At 31.8% G+C, this 25,700-nt stretch overlaps 2 protein-coding genes and 1 pseudogene across 2 annotated transcripts; all 3 read left to right on the forward strand.

Annotated features, from left to right (window-relative positions):
• Window positions 1-582: 582 nt before the first annotated feature.
• LOC114747770 (uncharacterized) lies at window positions 583-1,299 on the forward strand (annotated as a pseudogene).
• A 2,690-nt stretch (window positions 1,300-3,989) lies between these two features.
• Window positions 3,990-7,418, forward strand: LOC114747768 (uncharacterized). The gene is made up of 2 exons (XM_028936111.1): window positions 3,990-4,688; window positions 7,275-7,418. The coding sequence occupies exons 1-2, from the start codon at window positions 3,990-3,992 to the stop codon at window positions 7,416-7,418; spliced, it is 843 nt and encodes a 280-aa protein (XP_028791944.1).
• LOC114747771 (ankyrin repeat-containing protein P16F5.05c-like) lies at window positions 7,263-10,921 on the forward strand. The gene is made up of 6 exons (XM_028936112.1): window positions 7,263-7,522; window positions 7,691-7,778; window positions 8,172-8,236; window positions 9,915-9,983; window positions 10,055-10,104; window positions 10,623-10,921. Exons 1-6 carry the CDS (start codon window positions 7,445-7,447, stop codon window positions 10,735-10,737), a joined length of 465 nt encoding a protein of 154 aa, XP_028791945.1. The 5' UTR covers window positions 7,263-7,444; the 3' UTR covers window positions 10,738-10,921.
• Window positions 10,922-25,700: the final 14,779 nt, after the last annotated feature.

Raw genomic sequence — 25,700 nt, forward strand, 5'->3', positions numbered from 1 at the left:
TTTTCGCATTTGATTACTTTTTAGGAGATATTTAGAATGTATCTCCAAAACCATCATAATCTAATTTTTTTCAATATCTTCATTATTTTTAAAGACTTAAATAAACATTCTAAATTTTCTTAAAATTTTTTAATAAATAAATAATTTGAAAAATTAAAAATGGGCTGTTAATTCACGCATATACAATTATTTTATAATCCCTCAAAATATTATTCAAAAAAAAATCTATAAGCCCCATGCCACGAGGGTATAAGTATAAAGCGAGAGAGGGAGCAACATTTTCAAACCGCCCATGGCTGACCAAAAACCACCGACCCCATGCAACCTTTAAACCGAAAAACAAACCCTTGACTCTATCAGAGTCAATCCCTCCCCCCATTTTTTCTTACACCGTCGACATATCCATCTGTACATAACCTTCCCTTCCTCTCTTCTTTCTCTGCAATAATCCGGCTGAAGAAGAAGATTTTCTGATCTCTCAAACTCTCTCTCTTCATGCACTGAAACTGACGGCGAAGAAGATCGATCCGAAAATTCTGTCATCCGCTACTTAGTTCAAGCATTAATACTCTGGTTTCTGATATGGGGAATGCGATTGTGACCCCTTGTTTTGTGCAGCAAAACCCTACTTCATCGTCATCGTCATCGTCATCAATAAAACTTGTCTTCAACGACGGCCCGGCGAGGTTCCTCAGAGGGAAACACGTGCCGGCGAGATCATGTTCGAGTTCCCGGACAAGATGGTGTGCCACGCCGACTCCTTCTTCATGGGCATGCCCGTCCCGGCGTTAGCCCTAGACGACGAGCTCATGCCGGGCGAACCTACTTCGTTCTTTCTTCCCATAGATGGCTTCGCATGTAAGGTCCTCTCGCCGTCGTGGCTCGCAGCCCTAGGTCATCGTCGTCTTCATCATCATGCCCTAGTAACAAAACCAGTAAGTCGTCGTCATCGCCATGTCCGATCAAGTTTGGAGAGAACCCTAGTCCTTTTGAGTGCATAAAGGGCTCAAATGGGAGAGCTCTTATAAAGGTGAAGCCTGAGTTCATCACACAAGGCTTATGAACGGACATGATGACGACGGCAGAGAAACTGATCATGGTAATGGTAATAGTGACGATAGTAATTATAGCTTTCTGTGTAGTACTCCTGAGTTGAAGAAGCACTATGATCAGCTTGTGAAGTCCAAGGACCAGGTTTGGTCACCTAAGCTTGAGACCATTTCGGAATATAAGGTTAGGCTTTCGCCTTGCAGATTCTTGGGCTTACAATGGAAAGAAAAAGAGAAAAATGTATGTTAATTAATGTTCAGAAGAGTAGAGATATATCCATGGATGATCATTTTTTTTTTTCCGGGAAGAATTGTGCAATGATAGATCAAATGATCTCGTCTCGTGAAGTGCTGATTAATTTCAATTTTTTCCTTTCCTGTTCATAAGAAGTTTTGGAATCAATATGATATGATCATTGATGATGTGATGAGTGGCCACTCATTTTCTTAATCTAATTATGTAATAGAAGATAGAGAGATGAGACTATATATATATATCCCCAATTCTTGGCCATGATCCATTTATGGTGTAGTTCACCGATTCATCTGATACAATAATAACGTGTCAATATATAGTTTTCCCCCTCCTTGTTCATTATAGTCTTGTACTACCTCTGGTCCAGAATGTTAAAAAGGTCAGTTGGGTATCATATAGAACTCATAAATACAAAAAATTAACATTATTCTGCCCATAAACAAATATTCATATTTTCATATCGTCACGTCATGTTGCTGACAAATCTGCAGTTACAATAATACTAAGAAAAATTACAGCAATGGTAAGCCAAATAACAAAAAACCAAAAGTGTTTTTGATAGCAACTAGTTTTTGTAGTATCAGTGATAAGTGCACATCAACATAATCTATCCACTTAATGTTTCTTTGTCACCAACATTTGTAGATCATCATATGAACATAGTACCCAAACAATATCTATCTATTAATAGTCAATAATCTATAAACTGTAATCTTGAAAAGAGAAGAAATTTAGTTTGCTCAAGGGAGCTTCATCTTCAACTTGTAAAACCCAAATAATATCTTCCAACTCTGGCATTCAGAGAGGGATTTGAAGTAGAGGAAATGGTTTGTAGCGGTGTTGCCGGAGGATTTGATGAAGTTTGAAGGGGAGGAGGCAACAACAAAGAGGGAGGTGGCGACAGTGAAGAGAGAGAGAGGAGAAAGTAGAGAGGATTTAGCCATCGTGGTGAATGGTGATGAGGAAATGAAAGACAATGCAAAGAAGATACGAGAAGGAAGGTTTAGTTTATAGAGAGATGAGGTAGGGATGAGAAAAGGGTTTTGAGGGGAAGGAAAAGGAAGAGGAAGGAGAGGATAAGGAAAGAGAAGGAGGAAGAGAGGGATTGGAAGAGAAGAATAAAAGAGGAGAAAGAAAAAGAAAGAAAGAGCATTTTGGTCTTTTAACTAACACTTCATAATCTATATTGAAGACCTGGTCTCTAATAGTAATTTTATTAATTTAAGAACCCATATTGCAATTTCATAATTTTAGTAGGTTCTTTATTTGTGATTTTCTCCAATAATAATTTTAGATATCGAAATGTTTTTGTATACATACATATATATTTTATATAGATAAATATGGCAACTCGTCATGATCGTAAGTAGCGTTTTGTGAAAATAGTTCTAGCCACAAACTTGAGTCTGACCTGCTTATTCACTAAACGTGTTAGATTATGCTATAAGTTTTTCATATGTAGACTGTTTAGCCCATTTTCAACCTCTTACATCCCATTCTCGGAAATGCCAAAATTCAAAGCAAGTTTATTAATAAATTTGTACTTTGTTTCTTCTTTTTGGTTATGAGATTTGACCATTGATTTATGTAATACCCAAATACATGTCATGATGTTATTCCCAAATTTAGAAAAGTAGAAAAATGGAAACAAAAGCTGGTTTTAATTAGGTTCGAAGATATTATATATATTATATATATATATAAAGCAAGATCAAAGCTTAAAGCTTTTATAATTTCTCTTAAGGGAATTAAACATAGATGGTTAAAGGATCAAGTGTTACCCAACATGTGCGTGTGTGGATGAGCTGTGCTTTAGTAGATAGAGGTGCGTGACTGCCTGTGTGGATGAGCTGTGCTTTAGTAGACAGAGGCTCCGGTCCCCGTGGATAACATCGATCCTATATTTTATAGTAATTAATATTGATTGATACTTGTGATTTATATTTGTCCAAGTATAAATAAAATATTATATATATAATACATTTAGAAATAATAAAATAAAGATCCAGATAAAAAATTAAGACCTCTTTGTTTTAAACTTGAAAAAAGTGATTTTCGTGTTATTTTTGAATTTATCAGGAGCAATTTATTTCTTTTTTTCGCATTTGATTACTTTTTAGGAGATATTTAGAATGTATCTCCAAAACCATCATAAATCTATTTTTTTCAATACTTTCATTATTTTTAAACACTTAAATAAACATTCTAAAATTTCTTAAAATTTTTTTAATAAATAAATAATTTGAAAAATTAAAACAAATGGGCTGTTAATTTCACGCATATACAATTATATTATAATCCCTCAAAATATTTATTCAAAAAAAAAATCTATAATCCCCATGCCACGAGGGTATAAGTATAACGCGAGAGAGGGAGCAACGTGTTCAAACCGCCACGGCTGACCAAAAACCACCGACCCCATGAAACCTTAAACCGAAAAACAAACCTTGACTTTATCAGAGTCAATCCCTCCCCCCTTTTGTCTCACGGTCGACATTTCCGTCTGTATATAACCTTCCCCTCCTCTCCTCTTTCTCTCTGCAATAATCCAGCTGAAGAAGAAGATTTTCTGATCTTCCAAACTCTCTCTCTCTTCATGCACTGAAACTGACGGCGAAGAAGATCGATCTGAAAATTCTGTCATCCGACTACTTAGTTCAAGCATTAGTACTCTGGTTTCTGACATGGGGAATGCGATTGTGACCCCTTGTTTTGTGCAGCAAAACCCTACTTCATCGTCGTCGTCATCAATAAAACTTGTCTTCAACGACGGCCCGGCGAGATTCCTGAGAGGGAAACACGTCGCCGGCGAGATCATGTTCGAGTTCCCGGAAATGATGGCGTGCCACGCCGACTCCTTCTTCATGGGCATGCCCGTCCCGGCGTTAGCCCTAGACGACGAGCTCATGCCGGGCCAAACCTACTTCATTCTTCCCATAGATGGCTTCGCATGTAAGGTCCTCTCGCCGTCGTGGCTCGCAGCCCTAGGGTCATCGTCGTCTTCATCATCATGCCCTAGTAACAAAACCAGTAAGTCGTCGTCATCGCCATGTCCGATCAAGTTTGGAGAGAACCCTAGTCCTTTTGACTACATAAAGGGCTCGAATGGGAGAGCTCTTATAAAGGTGAAGCCAGCGTTCATCACAAGGCTTATGAACGGACGTAATGACGACGACAGAGAAACTGATCATGGTAATGGTAATAGTGACGATAGTAATTATAGCTTTCTGTGTAGTACTCCTGAGTTGAAGAAGCATTATGATCAGCTTGTGAAGTCGAAGGATCAGGTTTGGTCTCCTAAGCTTGAGACCATTTCGGAGCATAAGGTCAGGTCTTCGCCTTGCAGATTCCTGGGCTTACAATGGAAAGAAAAAGAGAAAAATGTATGTTAATTAATGTTCAGAAGAGTAGAGATATATCCATGGATGATCATTTTTTTCCGGGAAGAATTGTACAATGATAGATCAAATGATCTCGTCTCGTGAAGTGCTGATTAAGTTCAATTTTTTCCTTTCCTTGTTCATAAGAGGTTTTGGAATCAATATGATATGATGCTTCATGACTGGCCACTAATTTTCTTTGATTGTGTAATAGAAGATAGAGAGATGAGACCATACATATATAAATGCACATATCCCCAATTCTTGGCCATGATCCATTTATGGTATAGTTCACCGATTCATCGGATACAATAATGTGTCAATATATAGTTTTCCCCCTCCTTGTTCATATATACTACCTCCGGTCCTTAATATAAGACCCCGTTTGATTTTTATTTTGGTCCTAAATATAAGACCCCAATTCACTTTGTCTCTCATATTTATATATTTTTTTTCCAAAATAGCCCTTCTAATAATGATAGTTATAGTCAATACACTTGATTAGTAAGGATATTTTAGAAAGGACAACACCTATTTAGGACAAATAACTAACTCAACTTATTTCCTTAATCTCCTCAAATTAGTCAACTGGCTCTTATAATTAGGACCAGAGGTAGTAGTTTTGTACTACCTGTGGTCCAGAAATGTTAAAAAGTTAGTTGGGTATCTGATTTTAATTTGTCCTAAGTGTACTATCCCAATTCATTTTATCCTCTAAACTTATATAATTCCCCCACAAATAAAAACTAGCACCTCCTGTCCTTAATATAAAACCTCGTTTGACTTTTATTTTGATCCTAAATATAAGATCTCAATTCACTTTGTCTCTAATATTTTTGCATTTTTTTTCCAAGATAGTATTTCTAATAATGATAGTTCTAACCAATACACTTAATTAGCAAAGATATTTTAGGAAAGATAACACCTATTTATTACAAATACTAACTTAACTCATTTTTTAATCTCTTCAAATTAGTCAACTAGTTCTTATAATTAGAACCGGAGGTAGTATTTCTTATTTGTTACATATATTAAAGAGAGTTTTCATCAATGGGATATAATTTCAGCATAAATTATTAAAGCAGTATTTATTTTAGGAAAATTATCACACTAATAACTAACTTCTAATTTTTTTAATCCCTATAATTTACTTACCAAATTCCTAAATTTAGGATCAGAGAAGACGTTGTGATTGTGTGTATTATCTCACACCCCTCAAATATAGAGATATATTCATATGGATTAGAAGAGAGAGGGAGGGAGACATCTCAGCAACCGATACAATTATTGTGTGGATTAGGTTATTTGGTGTAATCAGTCATTACTTAAGTATTCTACTACAAGGTTTTGTATTTGAATTTTCCTTCACATTCTCTTAATTAATTAATTTTTCTGAGGATGAAACTTTAAAAGCATGAAAATTTGACAGAAAGCAAGCATGTGCAATTTGCGCAGAACTACTTATTTGAGTTTTCGAAATTGAAAGTGATAGCAATGGGTTTAATTGGATTCTATAAATTAGAAGGAATCAAATATTGTATTGATCAGAATTGACAAATCTGAATTATATATATTCATACTTAGCTTCTAAGAAAGCTCAAAGTGGTTTAGTTCATTACTAAATCCATGTAATTAGGTAGAAATAATAATAATGGGTCTTCCCCGGAACTCACTACTGCATCCATCTCTCTCAAATTACATTTAATAAATAATTAGAAAGAATCCAAATTACTCAGATATTATGCTTAAAAAAACAAGTCAACTCCAGTCATACAAGGGAAAATAATCTCATGAATCATGATTCATCCTTCTAGAGGCTTAATTAGTTAATAAAAAAAATGAAATGAAGAAACATATTGCTTGTTGCCACTTCTTTTGTTTTTTTTTTAATACAAAAAAGGTTTAGATGAGTTCGGTCTAGAGGCTCATCAGGATCAAGACATGCTGTTAAGTTCAAAAAACGCTTATAGAGATACTCACATATCGCCCAATGATAAGATTTTCACATCGGCAACAGCTGTTATCACTCTAAGAAAAGAGAAAATTGGGGGGGGGGGGGCTATAGAAATTGTACAATTACTAATCAGACATTTTGTCAAAAATTTATTGTCACTTGTTATTCAAATTCTATAATGACTCCTGATTTGTGATTTAGTAATTTTTACGTTTTTGTTGTGATTTTACCAAAATAAAATGTGTGCCTGTTTTATCCAAGCCTTACGCGAACCCTTTCACGTTAATTAATTGTTACATTAACCGCCCTTCTTTTCTGCCGACCAAGGCACCCATAGCAGGCATGCATTGGGCCTCCATAGAACTTTAAGCAAACTAGGCCATCCTGATTTATGTCTGGATCAGCCCAATCCACATAGTAGGTCCCCTAGCAATAAACTCTTGGGCCTTTTTTAAACCTGAATGTGGGCCAGCACATCATTCGTCCAATAGATCTGGGCTGAGGTCTGCAAAAAAATAATAATAAAGAATACATATTTATTTACTGGGTTTTTTGGGAGTATTTTTTAATTAATATTTTATGATTTCTGATTTCTGATTTTAACCCAAAATCCCCTATGCTTCTTCGAACTTCAGTCTAATCCGCGCCGTCTCCGGCTTGCACGTTACGTACCCGTTGTTATCGTCGGCGTTGGTGCATCTCCAGGTGCCGTCGCATCGCTCTTCCATCTCACCGTCGCACCGCTTTCAGCCTTTTATCTATTCTTCGGCTACTATTGATCTTCCATACTATAAAACTGTCGCCAATGGGGGTGGAGGCGCCAAATACAGCTCAGAGTACTGCACCTGAACTGACGGAGGAGCATGTGGATGCCTTGCTTGAGGTGAGCTACTGTTCGCCGATCAGTTACTTCCTTTTTGCCTGGCTCATGCCTTCTTCATTCTTAAAACCAAGAATTCCTTTTTCTTCATTGTTTAATATGCTTATGTTACGACATATTTTAATTTATCGGCAATGAATGTAAAAATCTGAACTTCTGTTTATTTAATAGGCTGCGCGATATGATGATATGGATGATCTTGTGAGCCTGGCATCTATTGGTGTTCCTCTTGATTCCAAGGATTCACAAGGACGAACAGGTCAGTAACTATTTCTGGGTGGTACTCCATGTGAATTATTTTTAAGAAAACTGAGCAAGTATTAAGTGCGCGAAATTGAAATTCTGAAGAGATGGAGGTAATTTTGCCGTGGTAATTTTGAAAGCTGGCAACTGATGAGGCCACGGAGCAAGCATGGAAAGTGTCCGTGCCTTAGGAACAGGGGTGCATATTTTCGGTTATACTTGAAACATTGATTTTACAAATTGAAAATCAATTAGCAGAAGGAGAATTTTATTAGCACATGGGAAAAAGGAAAATAGCATCTTTGGAGGACAAGATAATAACAATTATTGGAAATGGAATAAAAATGCTCACACTGGTTGAACTTTTGCTTGTGTTTCTGACCTTGCCTTCCTTAATGTTTGAATTCAGCTCTTCACATGGCTGCTGCTAATGGACATCTTGACATTGTAGACTACTTAATCAGCAGAGGTGTGGTAAGAAATCTTTTCCCCACAAATACATATCTTCTTTTTGAAAATTTTAGTTTTGAATATGCCATTAACTGATTGCTAAAATTTGAGAGGCTTTTACTTAATTTGTTGATCCTGTTAACATGTCATCTTTGTGATCATTACCATGTTCATGGGATGATTCCATGATGTATCGTTATGTTATATATAGCTTCATCTGATGATAAAGAAACACCAATGGCTGTAGCTATTGGCTCCTAATGCATGTGTACTTCCTCCTTAGTTTCATACGATGCATTGATGTACGAATACTGTTGTTGGAAAAATTTTAAAGCTCGTCTTATAGACTATTCTTTTAAAAACACTCTATCACCTTATCATCCTACTCATTTGTCTATTAATGTGGGAAAACATTGAGGTTTCGTTTGGTACAAAACATTGAAAATGAGGGATAGAGACTAAAATTGTAATTGAAAAAATCATTAAAAAAGTATTTAGCTTGACTAATTATTTATTACATAGGATTAAGCAAACCCATTGAGGTGGGATTGGAGAATACCACCTCCCACTATGGCATTCTCGAATCCCATATATATGGGTTTGTTTAATTTCACGTAACAAAAAATCTCTCATGCTAAATATTCTTTTAGTACGTTTTTTCAATCCCAATCCCAATTGCCACCCCTCATTTTTAATACTTCATACCAATCGGGATCCAAATGTTCAGTTGGGTTACAGTAGAGAATCCATCTGTTACTTATCTAATGGTTATTCTATTTGAACACGTTTGGCACTTTGCTGCAGAGTTTATGTGGATAAGTTATCAATATTGCTTGAAATATGATGCGTATGACTAATTTGATGATGAGAAAAATAACTATTTTATTGTGGTGGGTGGAAATCGGATGTGCTCTAACCTATCATGTTTAAGTAGTTTCTGGAATTACTTAGCTGTCCCTTTTGATCTGTATTGGTTCTGCAAAGCTTGTCCAAGGTAAGACTATAGTTTCCATTTTGGAATTCGATAGAAACTAGAGCAACCCCTGATCAATGCATGCAGATTTGAAAACTTTCTTTCAAATGCCATAAAATGGGTTGGAAGGGGGCAAAATTGCCAAAAGTTTAGAAAATTTAACGTACACATTAACATAACATGGTAGTAGATTTTACTTTTAGAGTATATGTTGATATTGATGCGTAGTTTATTACTGTTACTTATTCATGCATGAGATTGCGCTAGTATATAATAATTTTGGAGTCTAGACGCCAAACCAGCGGTTGGAAAGTAATCAAGCCCTGCATTTACAATTACACAACTGACAGTGTCTTGTTTTATAAGGACTTGAGCTAAAGACAGTTTGAGTTGGGTTGACCTTTGACTGGAGTAGTCGATTTTTTATTTCCTAGAAAACTCAGTAGAGGGCTAGAAGCGTAACATGTTAGAATTTTTTTTGCTGCTACTCGTATCATTTCATTACTTACAAGCTAACCTCATGAAGTTGTGGTATCTTTCCACTTAATTATGATTTGCAACTAAACTTTTTGTTGACATATATTTGGGTCCTTATACTGCATACCTACTATTTCTTATTTTTATATTTTATTACGCCCATGAGTTCCATTATATTTGGGCAAGGATTATTTACTGGTAATTGTAATGGGTAGAATATGGCGTCTAAGGTTATGAAGCTTGCATTAACAGGATGTTAATTCATCAAATGAAGAGAAGAATACACCACTTCATTGGGCTTGTCTCAATGGACATGTTGAGGTAGTTACCATTTTAGATCATCCGTATTGATTTCACTTCTCAAAGTCTTGTTAACAAGAAAATCTCTTCAGGTGGTGAAGAAATTGATATTGTCAGGTGCTAATGTTGGTGTTTTAAATAGGTATGTCACATTCCAACTTGGAACTCTGAAGTTTTTTAAATCAAGTTTAAACTTTAAATCATTTCACTGGCCCTTTTGTGTGTAATATCTATTATATCCTTATAACCGTTAGGAGTTAATATAATTTTTGATCCCCCAAATTTGTCCTTATTTTAGTTTTAGTCTTTCAAGTTTCAAACCGTAGGTTTGGGTCCTTCAGAGAGCAAAATACTCTAAGTTTTTTTTTTATTATAGGGACCAATGTTTCAAATAAAAAGAAACTTGAGGGACCAAAACCTGTGATTTAAAACTTGATGGACCAAAACCAAAATGAAGACAAACTTGAAGGGTTTAAGTTTTTATTAACCCTAACTATTAATCAACAGTACCCCAAGGGGCCAACTTTTCCCCCCAAACTAGGAGCATAACAGATTAAAAGTCATTTTTCATTCTCAATTATTTTTTCCTTTTCTGTTTTGTTTTTTATTTCTTTCCACTAGCCATAAATGAGTGATCAAGTTAACAATATTATTGTTCAGTTATGAGCGAACGCCAATGGATGAAGCAGTGAGTAGGGGAAAGCTACAGGTGATGGATGCTATTAACGAAGCTGTAACACAAGTTGAACTCACTGGAGCCAGGGTTTCCGCATAAGAAACTTGTTTGCTGAACAATCTTTTTTCCTTTGTTAGACGACTAATCTTGAAACCTTTTGTATTATAATTAGCTTGTTTTGAAATCTTTAATTTTATGATGTTTACGTGTCTACTCCTTTGTTGCTTACACCTCGTGCGATGATGCTTATAATCTTGCATCAGGGCTTCGTTAAAAGGAATTATTTTTTGTCCAAAAAAAAAAAACAGAGAATAAATTTCATGGCTTCAAAATTATCAGGAACTGATTTCAGAAACGTGCATTGTCAAATGTTTTAAAGCAGAGCAATAGGTTATGTAAAGGTTGAGTTTGTGCAGCATATGTTTGGTTTTTTCATTTTATGGCTAACAATGTAAAAGCAAACATATATGTAAATCGTACAGTAAAGAAGGGGATGAACAATGCTCCAAAAAAGGTCGAGCTTGGCAGATCCAATTACTTATGGACGAATGGATCAGTTTATTGTTACAGGCATAAGCAAAACATGTTCTCCAGTTCAAAAACAATAAATAAAACGGGACATGTTTCTAAAAGAACTTGGACTATGCTGACAAAAGTTATGGAACTTTTGCTTTTGATTTCTCAAATGCTCTCTTTAGCCTCAAGTGCTGAGGTCAAAATCGGAGGTTACCCGAGATTTATCTCAATTTTTTCTATTTTGAAAAATAATGAGTAAAACATAATCTAAACTTATGGGCATAGGCATTCTTTTTTGTTAAGATGATTGAAAAGGATGGTCTCAGCTTCAAAAACTCTATTTTAATGGTGGAATAGCAGAACAAGACAAAGTGAAAGAGTTTTAGTGGAGGACAAGCAGTCGAGCAGCATCTCTGCTACATAAAAGAAATGCACTCATAGAGGTATTTGATTATTGAGAATCAAGTGTTAGCTTTTGGAGGGCATGTGCATCAGTTCTCAAATGCTAATACATACTAGGTTTTAATCTAATGGGTTTGATTAGGACCTGTCTAAAAGTCTCTGTTCTTGTCATGTTAGTTTAATGATTGACTTTGTGTTTAACGTTAATCAGTACCTGTGCCCACACTAAAACATAGCATGATATTGGGTCTATAAAACATTGCAATTTTAGTAGAAAGAACTCACGTTCGTGATAGCCATAGTGGTAGAATGAGCTGTAGAACCATCATAAAAGAATCGAATCCACAACTTCATACATTAACTACTCATTTGGATTGACTTAGTGCTTGTTTGGTATCACTTATATGAACACTTATAAGTATGTTTTATGTAAGTCGAAACAATTTTTTTGACATATTTATTTCGTATTTTATAAATTACGATTGAAAAACTAGTTTTAAACCATTCCAAATGGACCCTTATTTAAGTGTGAGTGGAGACAAAACACATCTCATATTACTTATATAAACACTTATAAATATGTTTTATGTAAGTCGAAATAATTTTTTTTTTTTATGATTGAAAGGCTGCTTTTAAGCTATTCTATTTAAGTGTGAGTAGAGACAAAACACCTCTCATATGTTTACTTTATATTTTGTGAATTTTGATTAAAAAGCTGGCCCATTAAGGGAGATTCTTGGTGGTCACCATAAATTTGAAACCACTCATAGTAAAGTGTCGGTTTCAGGTTTGCTCCACAACTGAGGCGAATTGCGCTATTTATTGTTGATAAATAATGTAAAATTTTTTAGTAAATATTTGAATGTACCATTTTTGAAGGGCATGACTTTTTATTTATTTATTTTTTTTTTGGGAAGATATTTGGGAAAATTTCACTGTAGAACCGCAGAAGACAATTAATTTCAAAGAGCCCCCAAAACTTTCTGAAACTTCACTGCAGGACCAAGGGGACAAACTGATATTAATTCCACAAAGAAAATGACGCTATTGCCCCTCATAATACTTATTGCAGGGTGACATGTAATGGACTAATTTCAGTTGTAAATAAAGGTATGTATGTTGCAAATTGACTAGTCCCACTTGCAAATGGGCTCTCTCGCACTTATTCACTCATAGGTACCTTTTTCAGGTGAATGAGGTGATATGTAAATGGACTAATTCTAATTGTAAATAAATGTATGTATGTTGCAAATTGACTAATTCCACTTGCAAATGGGTGCTCCCACACTTGTTCACTCACGGAGACCTTTTTCAGGTAAAGGAAGTGACATGTAAATAGACTAATTTTAGTTGTAAATAAATATATGTATGTTGTAAATTGTCTAGTCCCACTTGCAAATGGGTTGTCCCACACTTGTTCACCCAGACACATTCTTCAGGTGAAGAAGGTAATATGTAAATGGACTAATTTTAATTGTAAATATATCTATACATGTTGTAATTATCTAACCTCACTTGCAAATGGGTTCTCCCCATACTTGTTCACATGAGGGGCAATAGGGTCATTTTCTTTGTGGAATTAATATCAGTTTGTCCCTTTTTCCTGCAGTGAAATTTCAGAAAGTTTTGGGGGCTCTTTGAAATTAATTGTCTTTCTACGGTCCTACAGTGAAATTTTTCCAAGATATTTCATGTATGTGTTAACTATTTAGAAAGTACTGTGTTGGAAGTGGCGTATTGTGATGGGAGACAAACAGGCATCCAAAGCACCAAGGCCCATCACATCACATGGGGCCCAACATCCATATCCCATCAAACCTTCTTTTTTTTTTCAAAAGAAAACAAAAAATAGAAATTGAACTCATGGCTGGGGAAGACTGGAGCTTAAATAAACCACCCAACATGTTTTGTCATGTTTAGACTCAATAATAGACAAAGAAGAAGCAGGGGAAAAAAATAATAAAAAAGGCAAGAAAATGGAGTACTATAATTGTAACCAATCACAATCAAGAGACAGAGGACATAATAGATAGATAGAGAGAGAGAGAGTAGGGTACTAGGGAGGATAGGGGGAGGGGTTATAGGGCAGTGACCCCCAGGGGAGAGGGGGCAGGCTTTCTGGATATATTATGGATTTAGGGATAGTGGGAGGACCAACCTACAAAACTCTAAGCATGCCATTATCTAATTAGTGCTTTGAGACCACATCTCTATCCCTCTTTCTCTCTCTATGCCTTGGGCCCAATTTCAGCCCAACCACATGTCCTGCCTCCTAACACCCACTCCCTCTATCAATGTCCCTCTCTCCAAAAAACAATTCACCTTTTTCCTCAAAATACTTTCAAAAATACTACAATTATTATTAATATAGGAAAATTAATTTGTACGTAAAAATCACCTATTTTCAGTTGTGTCCATGTAATTTTATTATATTTTAATTGTTTCATTTGATTTTTAATTATTCTTCTGATTCTATTTATAATCACTTCTAATATATTTTATAGAGACAAAAAAAAAATCTTAAACTTCATACATTCTTATTTGAAATTCAATGACTTTTTAACTTTATTCCTATTTAATATCTAGTATACTTCATATAATATTTTAACACAATGACAAATAAAAAGTAAAATTATACACTTATATAAAATTTCTTTTACTACCATAAAATAAGATAAAAAATATCTTTTTTTGTCATATAAATAGGATCAGAGAATAGGTTGTTATAATTTTTTAAATTTTATCAAATATTTATGATTTCATCATATTTTAAATTAGGTTTTTTGTATTATCTCTCTGTTTTTAATTTAACAGGGACTAATGTGAAAAGATTATATTAATTATCATTTGAACCACAATTTTTGTTCTCACCACCGTCCCAAACCATAAGTCAATGAGTAATAAAGAAGCGTATGAAGATAGGGGGAAGGGAAGAGGACACGTGGAGGGCGGTGTGGGGACAGTGGGAGGGGCTATTACATGCGGCTGCTTGCGTAGCCGAAACAACAAGACATAACAAAAACCCAAAAATGTGATCTGATCACGTCACAGAGTGGCGCCGACTGAGTCTAGGACTGAGAGTGAGAAAGTCAGTGTGTTGGGATGCTGGTGGGACCCACAAGAGCAGAGAGAGAAAGGGAGAGGGTAAAAGCGTAATATTAATTAATTAATTAATTAACTATTAGAAATTGAAGGGCTCGAGGCGACGGAGGGTGGCCCTCCTCGTCATGTGCGCCGCTATTGCCCTAAAGTGCCTGTCCCTACCTTACGTGCCTCCCACTATTTACCCCTTTCTTCATCTTTGCCTCCCTAATTACTGCTATTTTTTTTTAAAGAAAAAATCATTAAAAAAAACTTTAAAAATTAGAAAAATTGTATTCAAAAATACTTGTTGTCGTTTACTTGTCATTGATATCAGAATCAATACTTCTTATTATAAATTTTAAATAATTTTATTTACTTATTAAAAATTAATTAAAATTAGTTAAAAATAATAAATATATCATAAATATATATTTTAAAATATACTCTCATAATAAAAAAATAAAAAGTATGTAGGAAAATGTAAAAAAAAAAGTATAATCTTAGAATAAATAATTGAAGGTGAAATTGGGAAGAAAAAAAAGGACTCGTTCAATGTTAAGATACATTTAAATTGAAGCTCTTAAAATAGAATAATCTTTTTTAAAAAAATTTAAAGCTAATACCATAAGAAAATTCATGATAAATTCATTTATTTCATAACATTATGACATTTTCACACATTTTTAATATACATTTTTAAAATTATGATAAATATAAATCATAATTTTTACAAACCAATTATTATTGAATGCTTTAACCATGTAACAAAATCAAACTTCAATTTCATTAAATGTTTTTTAATCAAATTCTGATTTTTAACTAATGCATGGAAGGAACAATATTTTCATTGTTATGGAGTGCAAGCCAGCTATGCCGGTGTATAATTACACATTCAGCATTTAAATTTGATGAGTCATCATTTTCTTTTGCTAGATAGAACTAGCAGTATTAATATTAAAAAACTGAAAATACATTTTATAAATTTAAGGGAGTAAAATGAAATTTAATACAAATCTAAAAATTCTATCAACGTATACTTTTCATGCAAAGAACAACTGACACGTAAGAATTGATTAGCCACAAAACTATATATTCATACAATAAATTAAATAAAATTATTTATATTAGGAACCTAAAAACTTTTCCCCGCGATTCTTTAAAAATAGAGCTAATACAAGTTCTAATTTTAGAAATTCGATCTCATCTTAATTTTAATTTCTAAAATCTAAAATCAATATTTTTAGTTCTTGAAATTACTTGGTCTATAAGTACTAGTCTCCATAAGCTAAATATAATTTTAAATGTCAAAACTCAAAAAATACTGATGTTAAATTTCAGAGATAAAATCAAAATGATTTTAAATTAACCTTTAAAAAAAAAAACAAAAGATTAGGAGAGTATCTAGAGGGAGGGGAAAAAACCCAAAAAGGCACGAACTTGGATGCAAATGCGAGCATATGGTGACTCAAAGAATGCGAGCATATGGTGACTCAAAGGAACGGGGAAAAATGAAAAACAAGAGAGAATTAGTATAATTAAATAACCCTCCGTTGTTAATATAAAATCAATTTAACTAATTTGATTAGATTAAAAAAGTTAAGTGAGTTAATTAATTATAAGAAATATGATATGTTTTTCTTAAAATACCATAATCATATTCCTTAATATCCTCCCTCCCTCTTCTACTTGATTATAGTTAGGGAGTATCCATGAGAGTGATTTGAGAAAAATTAATAAATATGAGAAATAAGTCTTATAATAATTAGATCCTATATTAAGACTGAAGAAGTAATAAATAATCAATGCCCTCATATGGTAGAACGGTAGAAATTCCCTTTAAATATGTTTCATATAAGTCGAGATAAAACTCCTCTCATGTATTTATTTCGTATTGCGTAAATCACCATTAAAAAATAATTTATGAGTAATTTATAAATTGTTCCAATCACACTCAGGGTCTGTTTGGGTACTCCAAAACCGTGGTTTCAGAAGCACTTTTCCGCAAAACGAGGTAACCTCCTCCACATATTTACTTCGTAATCCGTAAAAACTTCTGAAACCATGGTTTGGTTTCTATCCAAACACTCCCTCAATGTTTGTTTAAAGGGCGAGTAAAACGCGTCTCAATCACATCAACGGCGATTCTGATCATCATTATGATGAGCCAAACCTTGGTTTTTTCAAAACCGTGTGACATATTCTTCCACAACAACAATGTGGTAGGAGTACTAAACTAATAATAATAATCCTAAACAAATATATTATTATCATTATTTGTTTTTAAAAAAAACGAAAAGAAAAGAAAAGATGAAATTGATGCTTTGCAGCAAGATTGCGCAATTACAATCATGCCTAATTATTGACCTTCAGCCTTACTCTTACGACACCCATGCACCAACTTGCACCACAAAGCTCTCTCTTTTTTCCCACTCCTTCCCCTTTTTATTTCATCTTCCCTTTCTTTCTGCTTCACATGCATGTATCCCTCTCATCATCGATCCTCCCCTGCTTTCTATGTTTAATAATTTTATAATTTGTGTGAGAATCTTCCTCTACTTTCAACCTTACCCTTTATTTTATGAGAAATTTGTTTCTCCTATTTAAAAATTTATTTGCTCATGAGAATTAAGAATTTCAATTTGAGCACATCTAGTTATTTTCAACAGATGCAACTATTCTTCACTTGTGCGTAACATATTTTCAGTTTCATACAAATGACTTTTATTTTGAAAACTTATACGCAAAATTGAATATATATGATGCTCACGATGGCATAGAGATAATTGCATCTCTTTTGGCCATTAGGGACATTTTACCAAAATGTGCTAATTTCAGACCATATCATTGTCTTGTTTTTTCAAAAAAAAAAATATTATTCATTCCAATTATTTGATGCCCCGGCATGATTTTTTTTCAACTTGTGATTAGTGCGTTTTTCTAAAATTTATATGACATATGGAATAGACATGAATAAATTGTTGGGATATGATTTTAAATTTAAGAAAATTTTGTGGTTTACGTGATTGAAAATGTTTTTTTTAGCAAAACATGATTAATAATTAGACTTTTTTATTGTGATTTTTTTTTGCCAACATTATTGTGATCACTTATTTGGCTCTTTTCATTATACATATTCATTTTGTGGTCTTGAGATTTTAAGAATTATTCAAGATTGATTTTGATCTAATGTAAAATCGGTTTCGTGCATTTATTTTTATGATAAATAATTGGCTAACTCCTGTTGGTAGGGTGAAAGTTTGAATTAAATGTGTGAGAAACAGAGGGAAATAGCTGTCTGGCTGTCTCCACGCTTCCATTCCACAAATTTAATTAATCGGCCTTTGAATTTTCAGCACATGAAATAAGGTTTTTCATGTGTATAAAATATTTCGGTCAAAAAAAAAGTATGTAAAATACCAAACACGTAGGCTGTTTGTTTAATTCGGGTCGTACAATGGAGTTGATATTTTAAAATGGCAAACATTATAAACATGAAATAAAAATCACATTATTATTTAGAATAGCTATCGATATACTATAAAAGATAGGATTTTAGCACATGAAATAAGGTTTTAACTTATATTTAGTGTACAATGAACCGAAGACTGGATCCAAGCAACTAGCACCACGATTATTCAAACAAGTGGGTTCAACTTTTTCTGAAGATTTTGAATTTTATTAATAAAAAAAGAAAAGAATAAAAAATTTTAGGTTATTTTTAATTAATCTGACAGTTCTTTTAATAATTGAATATGATATTATCGTGCATACCATACCATAGTTATTTATCTGATTCTATTTATAGAGTATTTCTATTCTTAATATAAATTGTTTTAATAAACATATTGTATGTATATACAATTTTATTTGTAACTTACTATTTTATGAAGTGCTGTTTTTTTTTGTGTGGAAATTATACATATTAAATAAGGATAGAGTTCATACTCCTATGGTTTTTAATATAAAGCCTGTTTAACTAATCTGATTAGATCAAAAAAGTTAAGTAAATTAGTTAATTATAAGAAATATGACATATTTTTTCTAAAATACTATAATCAACTTCCTTAATACCCTTTCCTACTTAATTATAGTTGAAAGAGTACTGATAAGGGTAATTTAGAAAAAATTCATAAATACGAAAAATAGATTTTATATTTAGGATCAAAATCAACATAACAATTAGGTCTTATATGAAGGATCGAAAGAGTATTAACTTTATATAAAGGTATCAATAAAACATGTTGAAAGTGCGATAAGAACAATATATTCACCGGCGTAAAGGATGAGATACATATGTGTATATAGAAGAGAAGATGAAAAGAGAAAGGAAAATGAGGAAATGATGGTTGATTATAAAACGAGTAATGATGGGAATGAGGAAAGATAATTAAGCAATGGAAGCTACAAAAGTCTTGTTAATGATGGTGATTTGCTCAATAATTTTCAAACATGTTTTAAAGCAAAGATAAGGTGGATGGATGCATGTGCACGTGAACCACTTTTCTAATGTTCTATTATCATTATTACTCTCATTATCTCCCTTCTTTTGTGGTTATTGTTAGATAAGTTTTCTATGGCCAAAAAGTTTCAATAATCAATATATATATATATATATATATAAGTTTAAAGTTTCATTTATTTTCGAAATATAAAGTTTAAATCTTTAAATATTTAATTTAAATGATGCAAAGCCCACAAGAAGTATATTAATAAAAAGATTCAAAATCATCTTCATAATGTAAGTTATCATTACTACATTCGATCCTAATTATAAGACCTCATTTACTAATTATAAGATCTCATTTTTATAGACTATAAGTAAAGTCTTATAATTGAGATCGAAGGTAGTATAATTTTGGCAATTCAATCAACATTTGTTGGGCACGTACAAATAGTTATATCCAGGTTGGGGGTAATTATATAATTAATTTATTGATGAATTTGGAATCTACTATTTCGTCCATTGTTATAAGATCATTTTAACTAAATTGTGTTATTTAAAAAACAGTTAAAATTAGTTAAAAACAATTAATATGATGCAAATATAATTTTTTTCTAGTATACCCCTACATATGAATAGATAGATGTAAGAGAGTAATAGTGAGATAAATGAAGAAAGAGAATGTATTAAATACATTAAACAAAAGCAAAATAAGTAATAATTTATTAAATATTCAACCAAATTTTAAAAAAAATTTATAGAAAAAAACAAACCTATTAAAAAATTAGATATTATAACAAGAGATGGAAAGAGTGTATAGGAATAATTATATGGTATAATTACTACTCCTCTGGTCTTTAATATAAGACCCATTTAACTAATTTGACTAGATTAAGGAAGTTAGGTAAATTAGTTAATTATAAGAAACATGATATATTTTTCCTAAAACACCATAATCATCTTTTTTAATACCCGCTCCCTCCTCTGCTTGATTATGGTTGAGGGAGTATTCATAGGGGTAGTTTAGAGAAATTAATAAATATAAACAGTGAGTCTTAATATTTAGGATCAAAACTAACTCAATAATTAGTCTTATATTAGGGACAAGAGAGTATTAATTTGAATAAAAATGTCAACGAAATAGGAGAATTATTAAATAGTGGCAGTAAGATGAAGATCTAGAAGGAGTCAGAGGAGACCCGAAAACAAGGGAGAGTGCAGCGGGTGTGGAGAAGACAGCGAAACCTAAATTTGCGGAGGTTTGCGTGTTGTCTCTTCCCATTTACCGTACCTTCTGGCTCCCACCTTCTCTTAATCACTCCCCCTATTTGTTCTTTCATTTCTCCTTTTTTTTTCCTTTTTATACTTTTTTGCCAGTGTTTTTCTTCTCTTTTTTTCCCTACTTGGCACAATTATTCTTCTTCAAGCATTATTAGACACGGTGTAGACACCTCATTCCGCAAGAATTCAATTTTTGAGCTCTCACTTAGGAGGAATTAATACTTACTGCTGGATCTTTTAATAACTTTATTATTGAGGGGTTTGAATTAATTTATTTTTAAATAATTTTACTCTACAAAAATAGTACTTTTATTATAAGATTTAATTTTTTGAATGCTTGTCTCTTTTTATAATATCTTCTTGGATTTTTACACGCTTATCCTTAATTTTTTTTTTGAGCAAAAACGCTTTATCCTTAATTAATACCCACTCTCATATCTTTTTCCATATATTTTCTCTTTTTTTTTTCTCACTCACACCTATCCCTTATAAATGAGAGGATATTTGGAAAGGGGGGAAGAGAGTATATTTTCAACATATTGTTTACTCTTAACTAATTTAATAATTTTTTTAAATCAAATATATAGCTGAGTAGATCTTATAATAAAAGACGAAGAAAGTATGAAAAAAAAAATTATCTGGCAAACATAATTTTCTTAAAAATTGTCATAAGGGCTGCATAAGAAGCACTTAAAATGATTTATATTGTGAACCTGATCGCAAGAAGAAAACATTGTCAAGGCTTACCTGTTCGCCTCCATGATCTTAAAACCATTTGATATTTTTTCGCGGTAATTATTAACTAGTCTCCACTTTGCTTTGAATTAATCATTACTACCACCTGACCCTGTTTGATTTTTATTTTGATCCTAAATATAAGATACCAATCCATTTTGTCTCTCATATTTTACATTTTTTTCTAAAGTAACCCTATATAATATTTCTAAGTTCTTTGTCAATACATTTGATTAGTAAGAATATTTTAGGAAAACAACTCCTTTTAAGACAAATAAATAACTCAACTTATTTCTTTTAATTTCCTCAAATTAGTCAACTGACTCTTATAATTAGGACCGGAGATAGTATTATACAATTTTATTCTAATATTTTTAATAGGACAAAAAAGGGTGAAATTACATTTGAGGAATAAAATCAGAGATAAAATTACACATTTCCCTTATAACAATGATAATGAAAATAATAGTAATATAGAATCAAAGAGATTTGGCGTGTCGTGTTAAACACGGCCCATATGTTAGTCATGATGCACAAAGTATGAATGGGAACCAAAGCTGTGCCATGCACGCTAGGCCAATTGAACTAGTAAATTTTTAAATTGACAAATTGTGAATTGAATTTGATGGAGAAATTTTCAATTTTGATTAGAGAAAATGACAAATTTGACTGTAATTAATTTAAAACAATTGCAGATTATACAATTCATCGTATCAATCATGAATATTTATTTAAAAAAAAAATACAATCATGCAGCTCTGTTAACATCAATTAATCGCGTTCACAAGCCACCTACGAAATTTCTCCAATAAAATGAATTTGTATTATATGTATTTATAATTTCTTTTTTTAAGATATTATAAAAGTAATTAGTGTGATGTTAAGGTCTTAACCATATATCAAATTTTATTTTATCAATATGACTTGAAGATAGTTATATAGTTATTACTTTTATGAATGCTAGCATAAGCAAGGTCAATTCTATTCAAATAAATAAAAAATGAAATAATCAATCGATGGTAGAAGAATCAAGTGATGATACTATTTCATTACAATATATTAAGGTCAGAAGTAAATATTAAAAATCAAATCATTTGTCTTATCAAATACCTCACCGAATCGGAACTTGGATCTCCCCATTTTTATAAATTATTTTTTCAATGGTTTTAATTCATTACTTTCATTAAAAAAATATCTTAAATAACATCGGATGTCTATATGAGTGAACAATCAAATTAACTTTCGAACCTCTCTCTATTTTTAACTGATAAAATCACTTTCATCTTAGTCAACTTTTTTTTTACAGTGTAATGTAATCAATTTAACAATTCAATTCATTTTGGGGTGTTTGGAATATTCTTTTAAAAATGTTTGTATGGTATTAAAATAAATATATGAAAAAAAAATTTTAAAATGCTTATGACGGTTCTCAAACACTACTTTTGTCAGAAATGAAAATTATTCTAAAATAATCTTATCTGCATTAGCTGGATGATGGGAGTTTATTTAAAATGATAATCATTCGAGAATCCAAATTCGACAAAGCTACATTCGAATCCCCTCACTTTTGGGACACAAGCACTATATTCTCAGGATTTTTTTTTATCATCAATATTATTAATAAAATCATTCACTATTTGGTATTTTAAAAAAATTCATATAAAACCTTGATACGCATCTAATATTTGAATGCTTTTTCATTATTTTATTCTTGCAATGACAGCGATCAAAGAATATATAATTATGTGTGCGAGAAAGGGATAGCTAGGAAGAATATTATAATTAAAAAACTTGAAGATATCATTATATTTTCATATGGTAATATCTAAGAAGAATATAAAAATGTCACCAAAATTACACTATTTTGATAATAAATATTACAGTTTATGTCTTAAATATTGCATAAATATCTTACATTATTTTTTATTAGCAATAATTGCATTATTGTTCGTGATTTATGACTTTATGTTATGAGCAGACCATGAAGAATATTGACAGAGACGAAAGAGTAGAGGGAGAGTTACACTCTGATCCCAAGAAAAAAAATTTAATTATTTTAAATTCTTTTGATTCAAAATTCGTTAACAAGTGGAAAAAGATAAGCAACAGAATAAATAACAAACTTTATATTATCACTTATTATTAAAAGTTTTTTGGTAATAATTTTTTTTAGCACCTCTAAATAATTCTCTCCAAATATAGATAATTATTTGGGAGAGATAATCACGATGGAATTTACTCCTTCCGTTTGAATTTTTTTTAATCTTAAATATATGATCTCATTCGTTTTATCGCTCATATTTATCTATTTTTTTAAAGATAGTCATTCTAATAATAATAGTTCTAGCCAATAAAATTAATTAGTAATATTTTTAAAAAAATAATACTTATTTTAATATACTCAAATTAGTTAACTAATTCTTATACTACGTTCGATCCTTAATATAGATATTGTTTAAATTTTTATTGGTTTATAAATATAAGTCCTTAATCCACTTTGTCTCTCATATTTACTCAATTTTTTCCAAGATAATCCTTCTAATAATTATAGTTCTAGTTAATACATTTAATTAGTAAGGATATTTTTGAAAAAATAACATCTATTTAGAACAAATAACTAATTTAATTTATTTTATTAATCTCTTCAAATTAGTCAACTCATTGTTATAATTAGTACTGGAAGTAGTATTTAGGACGGAGATTGTATTTATTTACTATATTTTATGAGAATATTTTAAAATATGGATGAGTGACAGTGAGTGAGTTTCATAACTGGATACTGTTTGGTGGTCAAACGGTGCGTTTTGGATTGGACGGCGATTGGACTTTTCCCTTCTTCTTTTTTCTATTAGGAATTTCTCCCTTTTGCTTTTGATGTGACCCTCCACGCGCCTCCTTTTTGCGTGTCCCCCCCCATCTCTCTCTGTTTTTTTTCCCCAAAGCAGTGACAAAATATCAAAAGATATTTATACATGTTTTTGTTATGAAAAATGAGAAAAGTACAAAGATTGAGATGAGGGAGATGGAGAAAATAAGAGGAATTGAAAGAGAAATTAAAAGGAGTTCTCATTCACTTCATTGTCTCAAATGTGTGTACATCATCTCCTATTTATAGGATCCCAATATTGAAGACTAACCTAAAGAGTTACAAGTACATAAAGAGGAATGAAGCAACATAATTGTACAATTGGAGGTTATAGAAATCAATACTTGAAACCCTTCAATTTGGGAGTTATAAGGTATAATGCCATTAACCATGAGAAGGAATCCCAAGGGGCTAAAGAGTTATGAACATCCACAAAACATAATATTTACAACACTCCCCTTGATGTTCATAAACAAATATTGTGCATAATTAAAACCTTATTAGGAAAAACCCAGTGGGACAAAATCGTAGTGAAGAAAAAAGAGTACACAATATACATTGAAGCTGCTTCGTTAAAAATCTTAACAGAAAAATCCCGTGGGACAAAATCGTGGCTAAGAAAAATAGTACAACATGATCTTTACTCCCCCTAATGATAACATCACTTTACTCCCCGTCAACAGCATCACTCTCTATTATTTTATCATAATAGAGTATACTAATTTCTCAAGTTGTCCAATGCTTTTTCAAGCATATCTTTTTTTAAGGTGAACTGTGCATAGTACGTCGTCATCAAATTATATTGAAATGTATTCCTCTACATATCTTCTAGATATGTGGAATTATCAATATATTCTTTACTTGCATTGAGAAAAACTACAAGAAAAATTTATTCTGAAAAATACTATAATAATATCTTGTATCGACTCAAATTAATTTAATTTGAATAAAATGATATCATGTAATAGTTTCATAGAACTACATATTCAATCTCAATTTTTTATTCACGTGCATACCTGCAGAACTTATCTTTACCATAATATTGACAATTATGTAATATTATTGTAGAATAAATATACGGGACTTCTAATCTATTTAGTTGAATATATTTTGCAAACAAAATTATCATAACAAAATCAATCATTTTGCAATCATTGATGCATTCAATAACTTGATCTACGGTCAAGTAAGATACGAAATTATTATTTTCTAATATATTTTTAAGCCAGATATGTATACTCATATTATTTTATTCAACATAATATTTTAAGCATTGGATGATTTTTCTTCTATATAAATGCTTCTGGCATTTTAAATCCCTCAAGAATTCTCATGTAACTTCATTATTTAGTGAACCACCATGTATAAGTCTTAATGATATCTAACAGACGCATAGTTTCATTTTTCATATACTGCCCAAACTAGTAATATATGCAAAAATTATTGCATCCATCACAAAATATTATGCCTAATCATAATCACTGGACCTTTGTGAAATTCTTTATTTTCACAAAATATTTTATATGTCACATAATAACTGTGTATTGATGTGTTTGGATTGCAGGTCCAATAATTTCACATATTAAAATAATAATTATGTTTCCATTGCATCTTTTCTCTTTTCCTTTTGCTTTTGGCCAAATTTCTATTTTCATATAAGATCCTTTTTAAAATTACGTGATATTATTATCAAAAAATGTTGTTGACAACTTTATTTTTTGATTCCATTTTTCCTCT

The sequence above is a fragment of the Neltuma alba genome, unplaced genomic scaffold (assembly GCF_004799145.2).
Source record: "Neltuma alba isolate B1F8T4 unplaced genomic scaffold, ASM479914v2 tig00005445_pilon, whole genome shotgun sequence".
NCBI lineage: Eukaryota > Viridiplantae > Streptophyta > Magnoliopsida > Fabales > Fabaceae > Neltuma > Neltuma alba.